The sequence below is a fragment of the Oryctolagus cuniculus genome, chromosome 17 (genome assembly GCF_051225735.1).
Source record: "Oryctolagus cuniculus isolate XC-2025 breed Fujian yellow rabbit chromosome 17, ASM5122573v1, whole genome shotgun sequence".
Lineage (NCBI taxonomy): Eukaryota > Metazoa > Chordata > Mammalia > Lagomorpha > Leporidae > Oryctolagus > Oryctolagus cuniculus.
In genome coordinates, this window is record NC_142883.1 from 31346687 (window position 1) to 31365556 (window position 18870).

Here is an 18870-nt window from a genome sequence, read left to right on the forward strand (position 1 = left end):
GCACTTTCTTGAGAATGTATCTCTTGCTGTTTTGCTATTTCAAAGCTCCTAAATCTCATCTTATTTCTGTACCCTACACCCTTCTCCCCTCTAGAGGTTGCTCTGCCCTGTCCAGCCCATGTTCTGCTGCTACATCCCTTTTCTCAAACAGAGATTTTAAAAGCAGGTGTTACATTAATCACAACTAAGATGGAAAATATTTTAAAAAATGAGGATGTCCAGACTCTTCCAGTGCAGGTGGGAAAATAAATTAATTAAACCATTTTTGAAAACTGTCTGGCAGTAGAGCTGAACACATGCTTTTCCTCTAACCCAGGATCCCCATGCCTTGGTCTTTACTCAGCAGAAACTTGTATTCATGTGTCAAAAACCAGGTAGAAGAAAGTTCACGATAGCACCATGTTACCCATCCCTACATAACACATTACTCCCAAACTGAGCAACTTGAAACAACAAGCATTTATATCATAATTTCTGGAGGTCAGGAATCCTAGCTTGACATGGATGTATATAGGGCCAATTTACCCAATAGGACAGGGGGCACAGCGCCTGGGACCCAAATACATGTAGGTACAAATTCCTTTTAGTAGTAAGTGAGATGTGTCTTTTCCTCCATGGTTAATGGAGGGAGGAGCCTGCAAGGACTGATGTGCCTAGGTCCCATGAGAGTCACCATACAGCCCTAGCTGTTTGGTTCTGCGGGATGTGTGTGTCTCAGGAGGTTTCGGTCAAGCTGTCAGTTAGCATCACAGCCACTGGGAGACTCCTCTGAAGGAAGATGTCAGGTAGCTTCTGGCAGGCCTCGATTCTTCTCTGGTTATGCACCACCAGCCTCAGTTCCTCACCACAAGGTCTCTCCATGGCTGCTTGAGTGTCCTCATGGCATAGCAGATGGCTTCCCCCAGAACAATGGGAGAGAGTGACAGTGAGACACAGAGGAAAGCCTCAGTGTCTTTCAAAGCCTAATCTTGGAAGCAACAAACCATCACTTCTGTCGTATTCTATTGGTCTGGACCCTGGGCAGTGTGAGAGGGGAGCCCATGGTACATGTGATACCAGCAGCCAAGAAGTCGGCCGTCACTGAGACGTACCAAAAGTACTTCCTTTAGTACTCAAGAGACTAGAAAGCATCTGATATCTATATCACTATCACTGGGAGAAAGGATAAACAAATGAGGGTATATTTGTGCAGTGGCATTCTACACAGCAATGAGAATGAATCATTTACAACTATACACAACAATATAGCTGTATCTCACAAGCATAGAATTGCACAGGAGCCCGGCAATAGAGTATACACTATGATGTCTTTCATATAAGGGTAAGAAACAGGCAGCCATGTGTGAGAGTTCAGGAGAGTGGTTCCCCTTGGAGAGGGAGTGATTAGAAGTGGATGCAAAAGGAGTTTGATCCACAGATTGGTATGCAGAAATTTGTAGAGTTGTACGCCTGTCTCTGTGTATATTATACTTTAAATAGAGTTTTTAAAGCAGACTCTAGAACATCTTTACTGGTTTCCTTTCTTCAAGAGAGGTTCTGGAAATGATTTCAGTTATGGCTAGGCTAGGCATCAACCAGGGTGCTGTGGACTCAGTGCTATGTCCCCTCCCACCAAATGCATATATTGAAACCTCATTCCCAAGGTGAGGCGGTGGAGTCTTTTTGAGATGATTACATCACAAGGATGAGTGCTTCACCAGCGGGACAAGGCTTCAGAGAGCTCCTTTGCCGCTTCCCCTACTGGAGGGCACAGGAAGTCTGAATCTAGGAAGCAAAACATGGGCTCTAACTGGATGCTGACTTGGCCAGTGCCTTCATCTTAGACTCCCCAGTCTCCTGAGCTGGGAGAAATAAATCGGTGTTGTCCATAAGCCACCTAGCGTTCCTGGTACTCTTGTTGGGCAGCCTTAGCAGACTAAGACGCTGGGGTGACTATACTGAGTGGTCAACTTACTGGCTACACTGCTAGGCTGCATGTGCTGTGAGATCTTGGTGGAGCGAGTCACTTAACCTCTGTGTGCTCCAGTTTCCTCTGTCACAAAGCATCATGGACCCTAACAGTCATGGCCCCAGAGTATGGGGAAAACTGTGGGCCGATGTCAGGTACAGTTCAGTTCTGCTATGCACAGAATCAGCACTAGAGTCAGGGAGTGATTAAAACAAATCAGTGTAAACAAATCACCCTTGAAAATCTCTAGAGAAGCTTAAGTCGCTGAGAAGCCCACCCTTGGGAGCTTAAAAACTAGGAATCTGCAACTTCTTTTATTTCTCTTTAGATTTGCACCATAATCTTCCTTTTTGCAAGGCAATCGAGGACAAGGCTGGCTTGAATAGGTTAGTGGGATAGTAAAAAGCTGGATCTTTGACCATCCCAGTTTCTCTTTTTGGTTGAGGGCCCACAACCGAGCTTTCATTTTAAAGTATTTTTTATTGTGTTATTTATTTATTTATTTATTTATTTGACAGGCAGAATGGACAGTAAGAGAGAGAGAGAGAGACAGAGAGAAAGGTCTTCCTTTGCCATTGGTTCACCCTCCAATGGCTGCCGCGGCCGGCGCGCTGTGGCCGGCGCGCTGTGGCCGGCGCGCTGTGGCCGGCGCACCGCGCTGATTCGATGGCAGGAGCCAGGTACTTCTCCTGGTCTCCCATGGGGTGCAGGGCCCAAGTACTTGGGCCATCCTCCACTGCACTCCCTGGCCACAGCAGAGAGCTGGCCTGGAAGAGGGGCAACCGGGACAGAATCCGGCGCCCTGACAGGGACTAGAACCCGGTGTGCCGGCGCTGCAAGGCAGAGGATTAGCCTATTGAGCCACAGCACTGGCCCCCGAGCTTTCATTTTAAATATGCCTTTTTTAAAAAAGATTTATTTATTTATTTGAAAGTCAGAGTTACACTCAGAGAGAAGGAGAGGCAGAGAGAGAGAGAGAAAGGGGTTTTCCTTCCATTTGTTCACTCCCCAGTTGGCTGTAATGGCCAGAGCTGCACCCATCTGAAGCCAGGAGCCAGGAGCTTCTTCTAGGCTCCCATGCACATGCAGGGGCCCAAGGACTTGGGCCATCTTTCACTGCTTTCCCAGGCCATAGCAAAAAGCTGGATCAGAAGTGGAGCAGCTGGGACTCAAACCAGCACCCATAGGGATGCTGGCACTGCAGGTGGTGGCTTTACCCACTGCGCCACGGCACTGGCCCCTTAAATATGCCTTTACAATGAGTCCGATGCATGTTAAAGCACTGCAAATTAGGCATTGTGTGATTCTTATTCATCTTTGAAACAGGTCCTTTCCCTAGATTATTTTGGTCCCAGAAACTCTTTGTGGACAACATCAAGGTGAAACAAAATGATTGATTAATAACATTTAATTAGGGCACTACCTATTGCTTAATTACATGTTGACATATTAAGTAGAGAAAAAAACTGAAGTCCACATGAGATATTATTATAAAATTTTGTAGTTATATATTCTTTATAGTGTATAAAATTGAATTATTTCCTTAAAGTTAAACCTATTGTTTAATAGATCACCTGTCCAGTTTAATGAGAAAGCTGAGATTCATAACTGGTTCCACCAAGTTCAAAGCCATAAAACTTTCCAAGAGACCTTGGTTATCTATCTACCTATTGACCTATCATCTACCATCTATACCATTATCTGTCTATCATAACTATCATGATTTACTAATGATCCATCATCTATCTGTCTACCTATCACCTGTCTCCGCATTAGAGGAAGTGAGGTGGTGAGAGTAGAAAGAGGCATTTGTGAGGATTTGTGATTTGACTTGACCACCTGGACTATCCACATGATTTCCTAGTGCCTCTCTCGGCAAGACTGCTCAAAGTAGACAGTTCAGGATTGAGGGGAGAGCAGAGCCTCCAGGCATATGTAGTTTCTACCTGGGCCAGAGATTTGCTGCACAGAGTAGGGTTAAAGTAGTTCCTGTGCACTCAGGGGTATCTGCCAGATAATACCACTGGTTTCTGATACTCCAGAGTAGACCAAATGATCTTTTTAAATATATCTATGCATGGGTCATGTCTATACATTCATGTATTGCCTGCTTATCTTTGTATGATAGAACTGCTTGTAAAGGTAGCTCCTCCCCAGTAAAGACGAGTTAGGAGACAATCCATAATTCAAGTCTGGTTTTATTCTCCTTGTGTGAGTTTCAATTTTCGCTGTGTGGGTCCGTCTGAGTCTTACAGCTTTGCAAGGGTATATAACTTTTCACAGAACTGGAGGGCCCCCACACAGAGCACGTCCTTCCTCTGCTAGGAGTGGTCATTGCAATTGTCTTTCCATAGTGTTGCTTGTGGGTCTCAGGAAGCAGCATGAGGCCCCCTGGTGGTTGGAAATAATGCGAGTTTGCTTTTGAGGCCTTTGAAGGGTGCAGATGTGGCTGGAGAAACACAAATGGAGTTAATAGATACTAGGCCCGGTGCTTTCAGAAGAGGCAGAGTGAAGTGGGATGATGTATTTTGGGGAGAATTGAGAATGAAACTGTTTTTTCTAAGAAATTAGAATGGATTGTGGATCTGGACAAAGCACCCACTATCTGATTGTTCATTCTTTATTTTGCACCTCAGTTAGGCAAAAGATATTATCATACTGTGATTTAAAGAAAAAAGCTACCCCAGGCACGGCTAAGAGAACCTGGTCTGCCTACTCCTGAACAGTTTTCGGGTTTAGAGAGTAAGGTTTGAGTCTAGACTAAAGCACCTGAGCCTCACCTGAGGAATCTCTCCATAAAGCCTTGGGAAGCCTTTGAATGTCTTTGAGCAGAAAAGAAACATAGTAAAGGACACCCTTCCTCCCACTGAAATGACCACATTATTGGTTGCTCTATGCCAACAAGTGACCTCCCAAGTCATTGAGGTTTGACACTTACAAAGCTACCTGACAGTGCCAGAGGACTCCTGCCATATTTAATTAAATTCCTACACACAGAACCCTTCACTGAAGATGGTATGCTAGGCTTGCTTTGTTTGTTTTGCCCAAGTTTTTACAAAAGGTTTCCTATCTCCTTTGCTGCCCTGGTAAAATGTGGCTTGGTCTACATGGACATGGACTATTTCTGGCTGGAGTTCTAGCTGTGGAATGGTTCGATATCCACAGCAGAATCCCAGCAGTAGTCTTTTTTTAAATTAAAAAATTTTTTTTTTTTATTTTTGACAGGCAGAGTGGACAGTGAGAGAGAGAGAGAGAGAGAAAGGTCTTCCTTTGCCGTTGGTTCACCCTCCAATGGCCACCGCGGCCGGCGCACCGCGCTGATCCGAAGCCAGGAACCAGGTGCTTTTCCTGGTCTCCCATGCGGGTGCAGGGCCCAAGCACTTGGGCCATCCTCCACTGCACTCCCGGGCCATAGCAGAGAGCTGGCCTGGAAGAGGGGCAACCGGGACAGAATCCGGCGCCCCAACCAGGACTAGAACCCGGTGTGCCAGCGCTGCAAGGCAGAGGATTAGCCTATTGAGCCATGGCGCCAGCCACCAGCAGTAGTCTTTATTGCCTGTATGAGAACCAGCTGAATAAGCAGCTAGAAAATCTACATATGTCTGACGTGTGGTTGGTGCTCAGAAACGTGTATTAGGCAGATAATTAATGACTGATTCAATAAAAATGGAATTCATGTTTTTATAGCACATGATAAAATTCCTGACATCAGTCACCAATTTTCTAACAATAGCATAGAAATACTTCCTAGCAAAGCAAACATAATTAATAATAATTCTGGAAGTAGTAAAGAGAAAAAGTGATATGATGAAGATAGAAATATTACAGTAAAGTTAAGAACAAGCAGTGTTTGGGAGAAATACAACTGGCATCTTGCAAATGAGACAAGGGAAGATGGGCAGCTAGGAATGGTAATAAAAATAACTACAACACAAACAGCCATTTAAAAGTGTCAGCAGCAATGAGTATTTATTATTTTGAATGAAATGTACATTAAACTTTTATATAAAAATCATCAAAAGTGCTATACTGGATTATTTTAATATTAATTTAACCCCCCGTCATCTTTACCATACCTTTTCCTTGCCTTTTTAATTTCTGACACATCATTACAATTACCTAAAACGGCCCAATGTTAAAATGTAAAAAATATTCGTTTATTTCTTCACGATAAAGTACCACCAGTGTTGAGTTACTGAGAGTGAAAAATGAAAACAGATGCCAGAGAATCAACTTATTGAAAACAAATGATCACAGAATCTCAAAGAAGTACGCAGAGTGCAAGGCCGGGTAGAACCTTGCAGAATGTTCTTATGCTACAGCTTGTTCAGAGTGTGGGTTATTTCTTTTGGAGGCAGGTATATGGTGTACCAGACCTATCTTTTTACTTTCTCATTCTTTCTTGTCAATTTTCCAAGGTGAACCAAATGTTGTCAAATGCCACACACCTCCCAGGACCCCCAAAAACGTTTAATATAAAGAAAGAGCTGACTGTGCAGTCCTAGAAATAGCCCTTAGGGTTAAGGTTGTCACTAAAGAAGACACTTGTCATTCCTTGCAATGGAGAACCCCCTTCACTCCCACCCCATCCCCTCTCTTTTCTAGTCTGATCCAATGTCAAGCCCGTTCTTCCCCTGCTGGTTCAAGGTGAATCGGTGGACAAAGTAGAGCAGGATTTTCAGGCCACAGGTCCCATTCGGTCTCATTCACTCTTAAGCAAACAGGCTTCTCTGATGTGCCACAAGAGCTGTCTGACTCTCTCGTCTCTTGGCTTTCTTGTTCCGTTGTCTCACCTTCCAGCACAAGGCGCTGGAGGCTAATAAAAAAAGTCCGGAGGACAGAAGGACGAGGCCAAAAATGGAGATGATGGAGCCGTGGGAGTTGAAGCTGTAAGCCACGGCAGTGACCACTATCCCCGCGATGAAGACCACCACGGCAAAGGGGATGATGCAGCGGTAGCAGGAGAGCTCAGCCCCACCCGTGGCAGCCATCAGCTGAATCTCACTGACCAGGGGCACTGTGGTGACCAGAACTTCGCTCTTGGGGCTTTTCTCCATTGTCACTGGCAGGGGAGACTTTGGGGCCCCCAGGTTCTCTTTTATGGGCTCTTCCGTCATTTTGACAGCAGTGCTTCCTAGCCGGATTCACAGCCTAGTTCTGGAGGTTCTCACTGGCGTGGGAGCTGTGGAGAGGCAGACAGCAGGTGTCAGCTGGATGTGGCCAAATGGGCCCTGCAAGAAGTCAAGACCCGCAGGAGCACCTCCTTCCCTGGAGGCACCGCTGCATGTGAAAATCAGCCTCCATTTCTTCCAAATTGGGTTGCATTCGGTTTGCATGGGGCAGAAAGCAAGCCAAAGCAGGAAAACATAAAGAAAAGGAAGACAGAAAAAGCAGGAAGCACTTTACAGCGTTTAATATATCCAGGTGGTCTTCTAAAGTTTTATAACATTTTCCACCTTGTCTATTGCTTCTCTTTCCTCTACACACACAGTAGAGGCTGAGTTCTCATCCAAAGATGGCCTCATTTGAGAGGAGAATATGCTATAAACAGTTCCACAATTCACAGCAATTTAGACTCTGCCTATTTTGCCGGGCATAACATGCATTCTTTCCAAATCGTCACCATTCACTGCCCACAACATCCATGTCAAGAAAAGCAACCAGTGCACAAATGATGCTCTTCTCCATCATCTGACACCCCCCCCCCCAGTCATTACTGGGCACCCCTTAAACAGTGCAACATATACCCTGACACCTTTTTATTCCCTCATCAGTGATGCACAGGTCAGTAAAAATCGATGACAATGAGGTGTGAATTTGTAATCTGAAATGCAGCAATACTCTCTGATCCATTTGACAAGAGAAAAACAAATTTCAACCACTTTGAAGGATGTAATTTTGTGGTGCTTTCCCACATGAAAGATGTAATCAATTATTAGAGTAATTAGCTGTCAGGTCAGAAATGCTCTCTTGAACTCAACAAAGAGGTGGTTTTTTTTGTTTGTTTGTTTGTTTGTTTGACAGGCAGAGTTAGAGAGTGAGAGAGAGAGAGATAGAAAGGTCTTCCTTTTTCTGTTGGTTCACCCTCCAAGTGGCCACTACGGCTGGCGCATTGCAGCCAGCGTGCTGTGCCGATCCGAAGCCAGGAGCCAGGTGCTTCCTCCTGGTCTCCCATGTGGGTGCAGGGCCCAAGGACCTGGGCCATCGTCCACTGCACTCCTGGGCCACAACAGAGAGTTGGACTGGAAGAGGAGCAACCAGAACAGAACCAGCGCCCCAATCAGGACTAGAATCTGGGGTGCTGGTGCCGCAGGTGGAGGATTAGCCTATTGAGCCATGGCGCCGGCCCAAAGAGTTTTGATATTATGTATGGTGACATGCTCACATAAAGACATGTGCTCAATATTTCAGTAAAATTTCACAGTCATTGTCTCCCCATATCCTTGTGAGTGAAGTGTGTTGCAATGCTAACTATGGTGAACCTGAACTATTTTAGGACAAAACTTGAGACTCTCAGTCAAATGCACGAAGTGGAAATGCTGTCTCTAAGGCATCAGCGAAAACTCTAGGCATCAGCGAAAACTCTAGCCTGCTGCCGAGACACATTGTCCCCAGCCTCCATCTAGCTGCTGAACAGTCAAGGAGTTACAGTTTCCAAAAGAGTTGAAGGGAAGGTACTTGGGACCATTTTGATGAGAAGGCTATATTGACTATATTAAGCATCTACTGAAAGTGAATTGAACACCAAATCAAAAGTCATTGGTTCTTCCCCAACTCAGGAGGTCAACACTGCACTGCCTGAGCAGTGAAACATTAGGGCTGGCCACTTGCGTTTCATTTGTGATCACCAAATTAATCACGACTGTCCAATAATACCCTAAATACCAGCTGGGCTGCTGAAAGGATATTTGAGATTATGTCTAGAAGAAAATACTCCACCCCGACACTGAGGTTCAGCTGGCCTGGCAATGAAGATCTGTCCCCAAAGCACTTACCTGTACCCCAGAGAGAGGCAACCCATTACCAGGGAGACCACTGGTCTTCGAAGGGCAGAAACAGCACCGCTGGAGCTGGGTTCAGCTTCTGACAGCCTGCTGGACCAGCACAACTGTCAATAAAATGACAGCTCAGGAGTGTCCTCTGGGGGAAAGAATAATACACCACTGCACTGTATGGTTTGGCTTTGAATCCTGAAGCTCTTCCTTCTCTCGGGCTGCCTGGGTTCCTGAAGAACGCTTGCCTTTGCCTCCCTCTCTTTTTATTCCCTCCCCCTTGTCTGCCCCTCCCTGTCCTGCTGTTTTTTTTTTTTTTTTTTTTTTTCCTTTCCTCTCTCTTCCTTCTTTTCCTGGCTAGCAGATTCTGAGTTTTGGTTTGCCCCGACTCTGCTCAGTGACATGATAAGTCAGAATCATTTTCTACAGGGTCCCCAGAGACAGGAGCCAGCACTGACTTTTCCTTCTCTTGCAGCGTTTACTAAGGCAGACTGCTTGGAATTACTCATTTTTTCCCCAGCCAACCTCCAGATCTCCCTCCCGCCCATCAGGCGTTTTCAGAAGAAAACCTCATAGTCAGCGTGGTCGACCCAGCTGAAGGGACAGAGCCCAGGGAACAGACACTTCAGGGCAGCAGGAACAAATGTGACACCATCGGGCAGCTGAATTCACCTCTAAAGCAGCAGGAACCCGTGTCCCTAGGTTTTCCTCCTGTGTCGTATTTGCCTGTGTGTGCTGGTCATCCAGAGCTTAGGACCCTGCTATTTCCTGCTCATTCATTTAGAATCCAAGTTGGGAAATACTAATTTGTGTCATTAAGGAGGAAAACCAGTCATGCTGATTTAAACACAATAGCTTACTACTTTTGCTGGAAGGTGACTAACTTATGCTGTCTCATCATCATCATCACCACCACCACTGTCAACATTGACGGAGCAGCTGCCATGGCCATCATGTTATTCAGGAGGTCACACATTAACAGTGATGGTCGCTGACTTACAAATGAGGAGACAGATTTTCAGAGAATTTAAGTAAACTGAGAAAAGTCACCCAGGGAAAGAGAAACTCCAGTCTTTCCGCGGTATAGAAATCATTTGGTGAGCTTGTTAAAGGTAGAGTCCATTCAGTAGGTCTGTAACAAGCTCCCCACCTAGGCACAGGCTGCTTTTTTCCTTGGCTGCCTTTCAAGTGTAAGATATTTTAAATATTCAAACATACAGGACCCGACCAGCATACTCTCAAGCTGTAAAATTAAAAGTTTACTCCTCACCCCCTATACATGGCCTTATTTATAGGTTAATTCTTACACACTACTGGAAATGTAAAAGTACTTGAAATACATAAAGTTCCAGATTATCTTTTTTTTAGGGAAAAATACTGGGAAATTTTTATAAGCTTGTCCCTGTATTTCTGCAGTTAGAAATTATCCACCCTTCATTTTTTAATCTGGACAAGCGTTCGTAACTCTTTTTCAGCAATATGGTGAATCTTCAAGTTCACTGTTAGATGAGATGTTTTTTCTTTCCTAACTTTTCTCTAACTCCTGGCATAGCCATCGCGTGTTCTCAAACATCACACCTCTGCTATAGAACCATGCACCCTTCTCTGCCTCCGGTACTTTTACAAGAGGCAGCTGGAGCCCTTTTTCCCTGGAATGGAAGCCAGATAGAGGGCTTCTTCATTTCAAAAAAAACAAAGTTGCAAAGTTCCTGCAGCCTGGCAGAGCTGGAGGAGGGCAGGGGGCATCCTGCTGAGGACACTCACCACCTGGAAGGCCTCTGTGACCACTCCTCACACTTTTAAAATGTGGCAAGTAACCGGACACAGATCAGGGACATTTAGAACCAGGGCATTTCAGAACTTTCCAAAGTCGCCCCTAGAAGATGGGGATATTGGGTGCCACAGGAAGCTCTTGGGAGCTCCTTAAAGAAGCAGTAGTCTTCCCCAGTGGCCTTGGGGGACAAGTCCTCTCTACTCCACAGGGCAAGCCACTCCCCTACCCCTACCCCAAAGAAGCCCAAAGAAGCTCTGAGCATCACCTTATCCTGTCCAAGATCATGCTGCTTTGTTACTAAAGCCAGAAGTCTGTGAACAGCACTTCTAGAGTGTGGCCTGAGGCATCTCTGTGAACCCTGAGCCCCCTGGCCGCACTGATCATGGGGTCTGGGCAGGTCAGCCTGGACTTCTAACACCAAAGCTCTCCTCAGCCTGCTCAGGCTCCAGGTGTCCGGCTCACCCCGGCTCTCGTTCACACCCTGTGTGCATCGGATGCACACATAGATCTCTGCATTCTATGTAGACAGTAAATTCAAAGGACCGGAAAGCTTTGCGATAAAGCAGAAATAGCATCGGAAGAATCTTGGGAACCTGTCCTAACCACTGACACTTGCAGCTTTAACTGACTGCACACTGAAATGCGAAGAATCCCCCCAGCGAGCCGTGCCTGGTGCCTTTTGAAGGTTTATTCCTCTTTCCACTTTGTGCCCATAGGAACCAAACGCCCCTGGGCATCGCTTCATGCACATCTGCTCCCGAATGCAGAATTTCTTCGGGATACAACCAGCCTTCTTTCTGCACGCCCTCTCTTTTCAGAAGGGAGAGGAAAGCTCCCGGGCTCTCTTGAAAGCAAGCACATGGCTTAGGATACTCCGTTAAGTTCTCAGGACTTTTCTGAAAGCCTCGAATGCATGAATTAAATATGCAGCTGCCCATCACAAAGCCCGGTGGGCAGTCAAGAGTCCTCCCCCAGAATTTTGAAAGAGCAAGGCAAAGATCCTTACCTTCCCCAGCCAGCAGCGGACTGAGACAGCTGCCAGCCCAAACAGCAACTCAGCGAGGGGGATGCAAATCACCGCGCTAGGGACCGTGAGCAAAGTACTCAACAAAGCTTAACCACAATTAAGGGACCGGAGACAATTTACTGAGAGGAAATCCTTCCAAAGCTGCCGAATATTGCCCTTTTCCTCCGTGAGAAAGTGACCTACATTTTTTTTTAAAGAACACCAGGTTCGAAAAGATGCCCTCCTTTGTTTTTTCTCTCTTTATACCCATATTTACGTATTCATTTTCAAACTTTTCCCTAGGCAAAGCCTGCATTCTGACGCTAACCTTTTATAATACCATGAACTTGCTGAAAATAAGGTTTGAGATCTTAGTTCTCCAGTTCTCAAGGGGTGTGGGGGGTTGAGAGTTGAATACAAATTAGTCTCTTTCACCATGAAGTGCAAGTAATAGGCGTACAAAGAAGATGGGATTTGTGGTGGAGACCCTTTCCCTGGCTTTAGGGGGAAGGGTGGTTTATCAGTGGTGATCAGAGGATGCCAAGGTGCCAGGGCGATGATGATGCACTAGAAAAATCACATCTCTGAGGAACTGAGGCTGCCTTTCACCAAAGTTGTCACAAAGCAGGGCCAGGAGTGCTCTCTGTTCCAGGGAGAATTCCCACCCCCAAATGTGATAAATTCGCACTTTGCCTTGGAGACAAGCTGAGTGACAAAGCTTCTGAGGTGACCTGAGCAGGGGGTAGGGGGAGTGTCAGCGGCGAGGGGGGTGAGGACTAGGACAAAGAGACCCTTTGGCCCATTTCCCTTCAGGAGAAGCCGGGGAGAGGGTGGGCTGTAGGTCGGGAAGACGGACTTGGTGATTTTGCTGTTGAATACCCGCTGCTGGCGACCCGGGGAGCTCCCCTCTGGGAGCACAGTGGCTTGGCAAAGAGCGCCCGCATGTGCATTTGATTACTTGCTCGCTCATGTTTACTTTCAGTTTGGTTTTGCGTGGTGTGCCTGCCTTGGCGCACTGCCAGCAGCCTTGAAGATGCCAGTTCCTCCCGGGACTCTGTCCAATCCCTGCACACCTTTGATCTGGGTCATCACCCAGTCCAATTGGATTCCATGCGATTTGGGAAGCTGGCCAGTTTTCCTCCTTTCTAATGCTTCTTTTAAGGGTGTGTCTGCATTGAAATTCTGAAATCAGGGAGTTTCTGGAAGGTGATCTTGCTTGTGTGCTCATTTTGGGTAATAGGTCATGGCATTCTTTCTCTCTCTCTTTCTCCCTCACTTTCCCTCTCTCTCTTCCTCCCCTCCCCCCACAAAGCACTTTCCTTTGAGGTATTAACACAGATATGCTAGTACCAAGAGAAGCAATGGGTGTGCCTTAGGTGTAGATATGTATTTTACTATTTGCTAGTCCAATTCCTGGTTTGAGAGCCTCATAAGATCCAGGGAGCTACAGAAAGGAAAGCATACCCATTTCAAATGCTCATCCCAGTCCCCACTGTCTTACCCATTTTGTTCTGAGTAGTTATGGAAGATCATATAGACAATTAAAAAACACACAACGTCCCTCAAATCCAATGGCCTGATGGATTTATAGGGTGGGCTGAGTAAGTCATCTCTCTCATTATTCCGGCCTCAGTTGAGAAGTTATTTTCTTGTTTCAAAATTAGCATTTGTAAGTACGTTGAGACTCCAGTGATCCACATACAGCCCATGTATTTTTCCCAATCTTCTACATGTATGTGTGTTGCTTTGTAGAAGCCCGAGACAGGGAATCCCAAAGGTAAAGAGTTACAGCAAATTGGGCTGTCATTTCCTAGCACAGGTGCTCACCCCTAGGATCAGCCTCCCTTGGTGAGCTGTGAGCCTTGGCACCTTGGCACGGAGAAAACTCATCATACCGGTCTTTTTCCAGGGATAGGAAGAGAGGGGGCCACAATGACCACAGCCTTTGCAGCTCCTTCTATACCTGATGGTATGGAGATGCAATACTCCCCTAGCGACAGATGTCTCTTGTCCCATCCTTAAAATGATGGACACAAATATTGCGTGACCTCAAGCCACTGCTAATCCAAAAAGAATTACTGAGCTTCAGCCTGGTTCTGGTCCTGTAGCATGTAAAATTTATTAAAAGCTAATCATCTGTGACATGGCTGTGAGCATCAGTTAGCTTTCTCTGTTCCATATTCATAGAGCAAACCCAATTAGCACTGACCTAAATTAACTAGCTGAGGACAAGCCCATGTGCACTTGCCCTCCCTCCAATAATGAAAAATACAGTTTAAATGCTAGATCTTAAACTCTACACTTGGATGAGAGGAGCCATGGGCATATTTGCAATGTTGAGGCGTGGTTGCCTGGACTTGTTCTTTCTGAGTTGCCCCACAAAATATGCCCAGTTTGAAGAGGCAGGGAGCTAATTAATACCTATCAAGCATCCATTATGCACCAAGCTAACACAAACTGTGTCTCAGGTATTTGCATTTTTATTTCATTGATGAAGAAACTGAAACTCTGCAGGGTATAATAACTGCCTAGGATCTACTAGTAGAGAAAATGCCAGAGCCAGGGTTCAAATCCAGGTGCCTCTCCTTCTGCATTGTGCAATGAGGACTCCAAATCTTAGTGTTTTTATTGAATTACATGCATGCTCCTAAGTTTAGCTTAAGTCTCATTTTCCTGAATTCAGGGTGACATACCTTCACTAGCTTTAGTTTTGGAAAAGTGCTCTGAAAAGAGATTTAATGATTAAGACATATTTGGCTTCATATATATCTTTTTTTAAAGTTATTTGACAGAGTTATAGACAGTGAGATAGAGAGACAGAGATAAAGGTCGGCTGCATATATATCTAGGTATTGAACTTGAGCTCTGCTGATAAGCAGATTTGGGTAGGTTTGAGGCTGGGAGAAACACCCTGGTACTGAGAGATTCTGTGGAGGAGGCCACCACAGCAAGGGCACAGGTCACCTAGGCCATCCCTCTGCCTTTGGGAGGATTGCGGTTCCAATAACATGTACTGTTCTCTTTTTGGGACATTGAAGTGGTCAGTTCTCAGGGAGCATCCAGTCTGGATCAAGAAATTCCCAATGACACCAGTGTTGGTAATCTTTTACTGGAAGGAGTAAGAAACTGCTGGGGGAGGCCCAGGAAATAGTGGATCACTTTTGGTCTAAGTGTGTGGGGTGGGTGGGGGGCGGGGCGACTGTAAGAAGATTGTCAACTGAGAAATCAGAGCCTGGATGAAAAATCAAAGTTGTATTCAGCTAGTCAAACGGAAGATGTGAATCTGAAAACTGCCAGTTGCCGGAGCCAGCTGTTCTGGGTTTAAATCCTCGGATGTGGCAGATATTTCACCTGGGAGAAGGTATGAAGGTGATTCGAGGTGGAAGGAACAGCCTGTATACCCACAGAGCTTCAAGAGGTGCAAATCCTCTAGAGAGAGCAGGGAGTAGCCTGTTCAGCTGAATTTCAGACAGCACGGAGCAGGCAGAGAGCAATCAAAATAAGACTGGGAATAGTTTTTGGTAAGATTATTGCCGCAATGTCGAGTTTGGAATTTATTTTGAGAGCACTGTGGTTTTGAACAGGACAGCATATAAAACAGCTCTGGGCATTATAAACAGTAGCCTGGATGGAAGCACTGGAACCCGGGGAATGGGAGTGTGGGCCTGGGACTCCAGTGAGGAAGCCTTTGTGACTATCCCGGTAGGTGGCACTGGGGCCCGACATTGGGGCATACAGACAGATGGGAAGTGACTACAATGAGCAGAATTGGCAAAACTTGACAATGCCTTTCATGTGGGGGATGGTATTAAGAGAGAGGAGTATAACGTCTGAGATCCCAAGTAACTAATAGCTTGATGATTCTGTCAGCAGAAACAGAGAGGCCAGGACAAGGAATAGTATGGGGTGGGAGACATGCACTTAATTTTATCAGTATCACTGGTCACCAGTGGAAAAGCAAGTGCTAGAGAAAGTTGGCATTACTGACTGGTACTAATTAGTGATTTGAATAAATGTTGAGTGATCTAATAATGCTGTCATACATTCACAGAAGAATTTTCCCATTAAAATTATGAGGGGACTTCTCATTTACTTTATTAGACATATTACAATTGCTGACACATGCTTGTGATTTGAGATTGCTAGTTTTTTGCATAGAACAAGAAAATAAGTCTTTTAAGAATTGCAACTTGTACTGATTGCACACAAAGAACACATTCACTGTATGTTCAATTTTAAACTCCGTGAAAACAAGAAAATAGCTATATAATTCTTTTTGTGCAGTGCCAGACATGAAAATAGCACCTTATAGGTTTTTTTAGATTTATTTATTTATTGAAAGGTCAGAATTACAAACAAAAAAAAAATAGAGAAAAGGAGAGAGAGAGAGAGAGAGAGAGAGATCTTCCATTTGTTGGTTCATTCCCCAGATGCTCACAACAGTGGGGGCTGGGTCAGTTTGAAGTTGGGAGCCAGGAACTCCATCTGGGCCTCCCACGTGGATGGCTGGAACCCAAGTACTTGGATCATTATGCTCTGCTTCCCAGCAGGAAGGTGGATCTGGAGGGCAGAGTAAGGAAGACTTTAACCATGTCCTCTGATGTGGGATGAGGGTGTCCCAAGCTGTGACTTAACTCCCTGTGCCACAATACCTGAGCTCATATAAATTCTGGTAATGAAAATATTTTCTCCACTGATCACTGCTCCAAGTTACTATTCAGGTGGTAGGGTCCTGGTCACTCAACTTCAGATAAGGAAAAATAGTGTTTGTCTTATTAAGAACCAATTGTATGTTGCTCTGTGAATTAATATTTTAAAAACAGTTCAAGTCCACTGTGGGTTTCTTTAGAAACACAGCATTTTTGGTACCATGTAAGCAAGCCTTCCATCATCTTGTTGAGCAGGAAACCTGCCATAAGTCTATCAAGGACAATATTAGTCTTGGCAAAATAAAAGAACAACTATGAGAGTTCTTCAAAAAATTCATGGAAAACATGTCTTATGAATTAATAATGCATAAGTTTCAAAAATTTTGCACCAAAAATCATCATAATTTAGCTGTGTTTCCACCAATGTTTTGAAATAGCCTCTTAAGTAATAGTGAGTAAAAACCAAATGTAAACTTGAAAACTTAGATAATAATTCAAATGGATTTTTTCAAGCATGCAGAGATATAGCTCCAAGTACATCAATTGTTCTTCATAATTTTAAATGATAAGGAATCATTTTAATTGAATAACTAGTATAATATGATAAAATATATGATATATAGTAATTACCCATTATCATTCCTTAATTATTCAAGTATTGTTGCCATTTTTCAGTATTCTTCGGATGGTAGAAACCATGTAGGTCCAGTCACACACTCCGCCTAATAAGAAACAAATATTTATTCAGCACTTACTTCTGTTCTTCTCCTTTCATAGATACATTCTTTCATTTAATACAAATAATCCAAGAAGTAGGTGTGAGAAAATAGTCTTGTCATTACAAATGAGGAGGTTAGGCCAGCGCTGTGGCGCAGCAGGTTAACGCCCGTGCCTGAAGTGCCTGCATCCCATATGGGCACCAGTTCAAGACCCAGCTGCTCCATTTCCAATCCAGCTCTCTGCTGTGGCCTGGGATAGCAGTAGAATATGGCTCAAGCCCTTGGGTCCCTGCACCAGCGTGGGAGACCAGGAAGAAGCTCCTGGCTCCTGACTTCAGATGGGTGCAGCTCCGGCCGTTGCAGCCAATTGAGGAGTGAACCGTCGGATGGAAGACTTCTCTCTGTCTCTCTCTCTGCCTCTCCTCTCTCTGTGTAACTCTGACTTTTGAATAAATAAATAAATCTTTACAAAAAACCCACACAAACAAGGATGTTAAGGCGCTTGCCCTGGACCACAGAATGGGAAATGATGACTCTGGGATCTGGAACTGGAGTCCCGTGGACTTCCCAGCTCTTCTCCTCCTCATCCCCATGGAATATCATTTCTGTGTTAGATGATATGCACACTTTCCGTAGCTCACAAGGAATATACACTCATCCCGAAATAAACTCTTGGGTTTTGAAATGATGGTTTTGCCAGAAAAAGCAGGCAATTGCCTTCCCACAGAATTTCCATAGCATTACACGGATGGAGAATAGGACCAACTCAAGAAAGCTTTTGGAAGCATACTCATCCACTTAAAAGATCTTTGATGTCCACAACGTGGGTGGGTAGTGAGAAACAGAACAATTTGCCCAGCTGAACTGAATTCAAAACAGAACTGTTTATCTTATGAACTTATCTTATGGAACAATGCAGAGAACAACAGATCTTTTGCTTTCTTTCTTTAGACAGAATGTAAAGTCTCATTTTGCAAAGGAGACGGGACCTTGCTGTCTCCTTCTTGTTTACTTGAATAAGCTATACAGGAAACAGGCATTATTGTCTTTGTAAAAGCAATGTACAATGTGATAAAACCAATGATCCGGGGAGAGTGGCTGGCTGCAGAATGGGAACACGATGTTTCTTCCATCAGCATACACAGGAGGGCATCGGGTCCACTTGAACCCCAAGGAGCCATAAGCACCAGGTCCATAAATCAGGCACCAATGACTCTGGAGGAGTTCCAGTTTGATGGACTCAGTAGTCTGGGGAAGGCGGGGGACAGGAGAGCTATCTCCTCTATTTTTTTCTTGTTATTTATTTTCCAAGTTAAACTTGGTTTGGAAAATTTTCTTTACAGCACTCACAGGGCTTGATCATTTTTCCTAGGGTCACAGTGTAAGGTTTTGGATTACTTCCACAACAAAATTAACATTTCTGACTCTCTGCTCTTATTGTGCAATGAAACCAGCCATGAACTGAAAGTCAGGGAGAGTGAATTTGTATTTCTCTTGCCTCTTGTGGCCTGAGCTAGTCATCCAACTTCTGCTCCATCTGTAAGATGCCCAGCATTCTGTCTCTAGGCCATTTACTATTGTTTCCATTTATTCTGCTTTTTAAAAAAATCCTATTTGGACTCATAATATCAGAAAACTGAGATAAGACAACTTGGGGAAACAGCTACCCCTACGACCCAAGCTACACGGACAGCTGTAGGAAGCCTCTTTAAAAAAAAAAAAAAGATTATTCCCTTGTGCAACATCTGTCAGCAAAGCCATTGACCTCGTACTGTGGATATT

The 18870-nt window shown here is 44.7% G+C and overlaps 2 protein-coding genes and 1 long non-coding RNA gene across 4 annotated transcripts in view; 1 reads left to right on the plus strand and 2 right to left on the minus strand.

The window, feature by feature from the left end:
- The window catches only part of PCTP (phosphatidylcholine transfer protein), a 225151-nt gene that overhangs the window by 158983 nt on the left and 47298 nt on the right, over nt 1-18870 (plus strand). The gene's annotated exons all lie outside the window — the stretch shown is intronic.
- TMEM100 (transmembrane protein 100) lies at nt 5891-11820 on the minus strand. Of its 2 annotated transcripts, XM_008271266.5 has the most exons (3): nt 11721-11820; nt 8944-9088; nt 5891-7130 (listed from the first exon to the last, which is right to left on the minus strand). In XM_008271266.5, exon 3 carries the CDS (start codon nt 7063-7065, stop codon nt 6661-6663), a length of 405 nt encoding a protein of 134 aa, XP_008269488.2. In that variant the 5' UTR covers nt 7066-7130; nt 8944-9088; nt 11721-11820; the 3' UTR covers nt 5891-6660. The 2 variants fall into 2 exon arrangements, with proteins under 2 accessions (XP_008269488.2, XP_008269487.2); XM_008271265.5 differs by lacking the exon at nt 11721-11820 and having other exon boundaries at nt 8944-9191.
- On the minus strand, nt 16039-17500 carry LOC149121167 (uncharacterized). Its single transcript, XR_016223605.1, has 3 exons — nt 17212-17500; nt 17000-17091; nt 16039-16280 (listed from the first exon to the last, which is right to left on the minus strand). It is a non-coding gene; the product is annotated as an uncharacterized LOC149121167 (long non-coding RNA).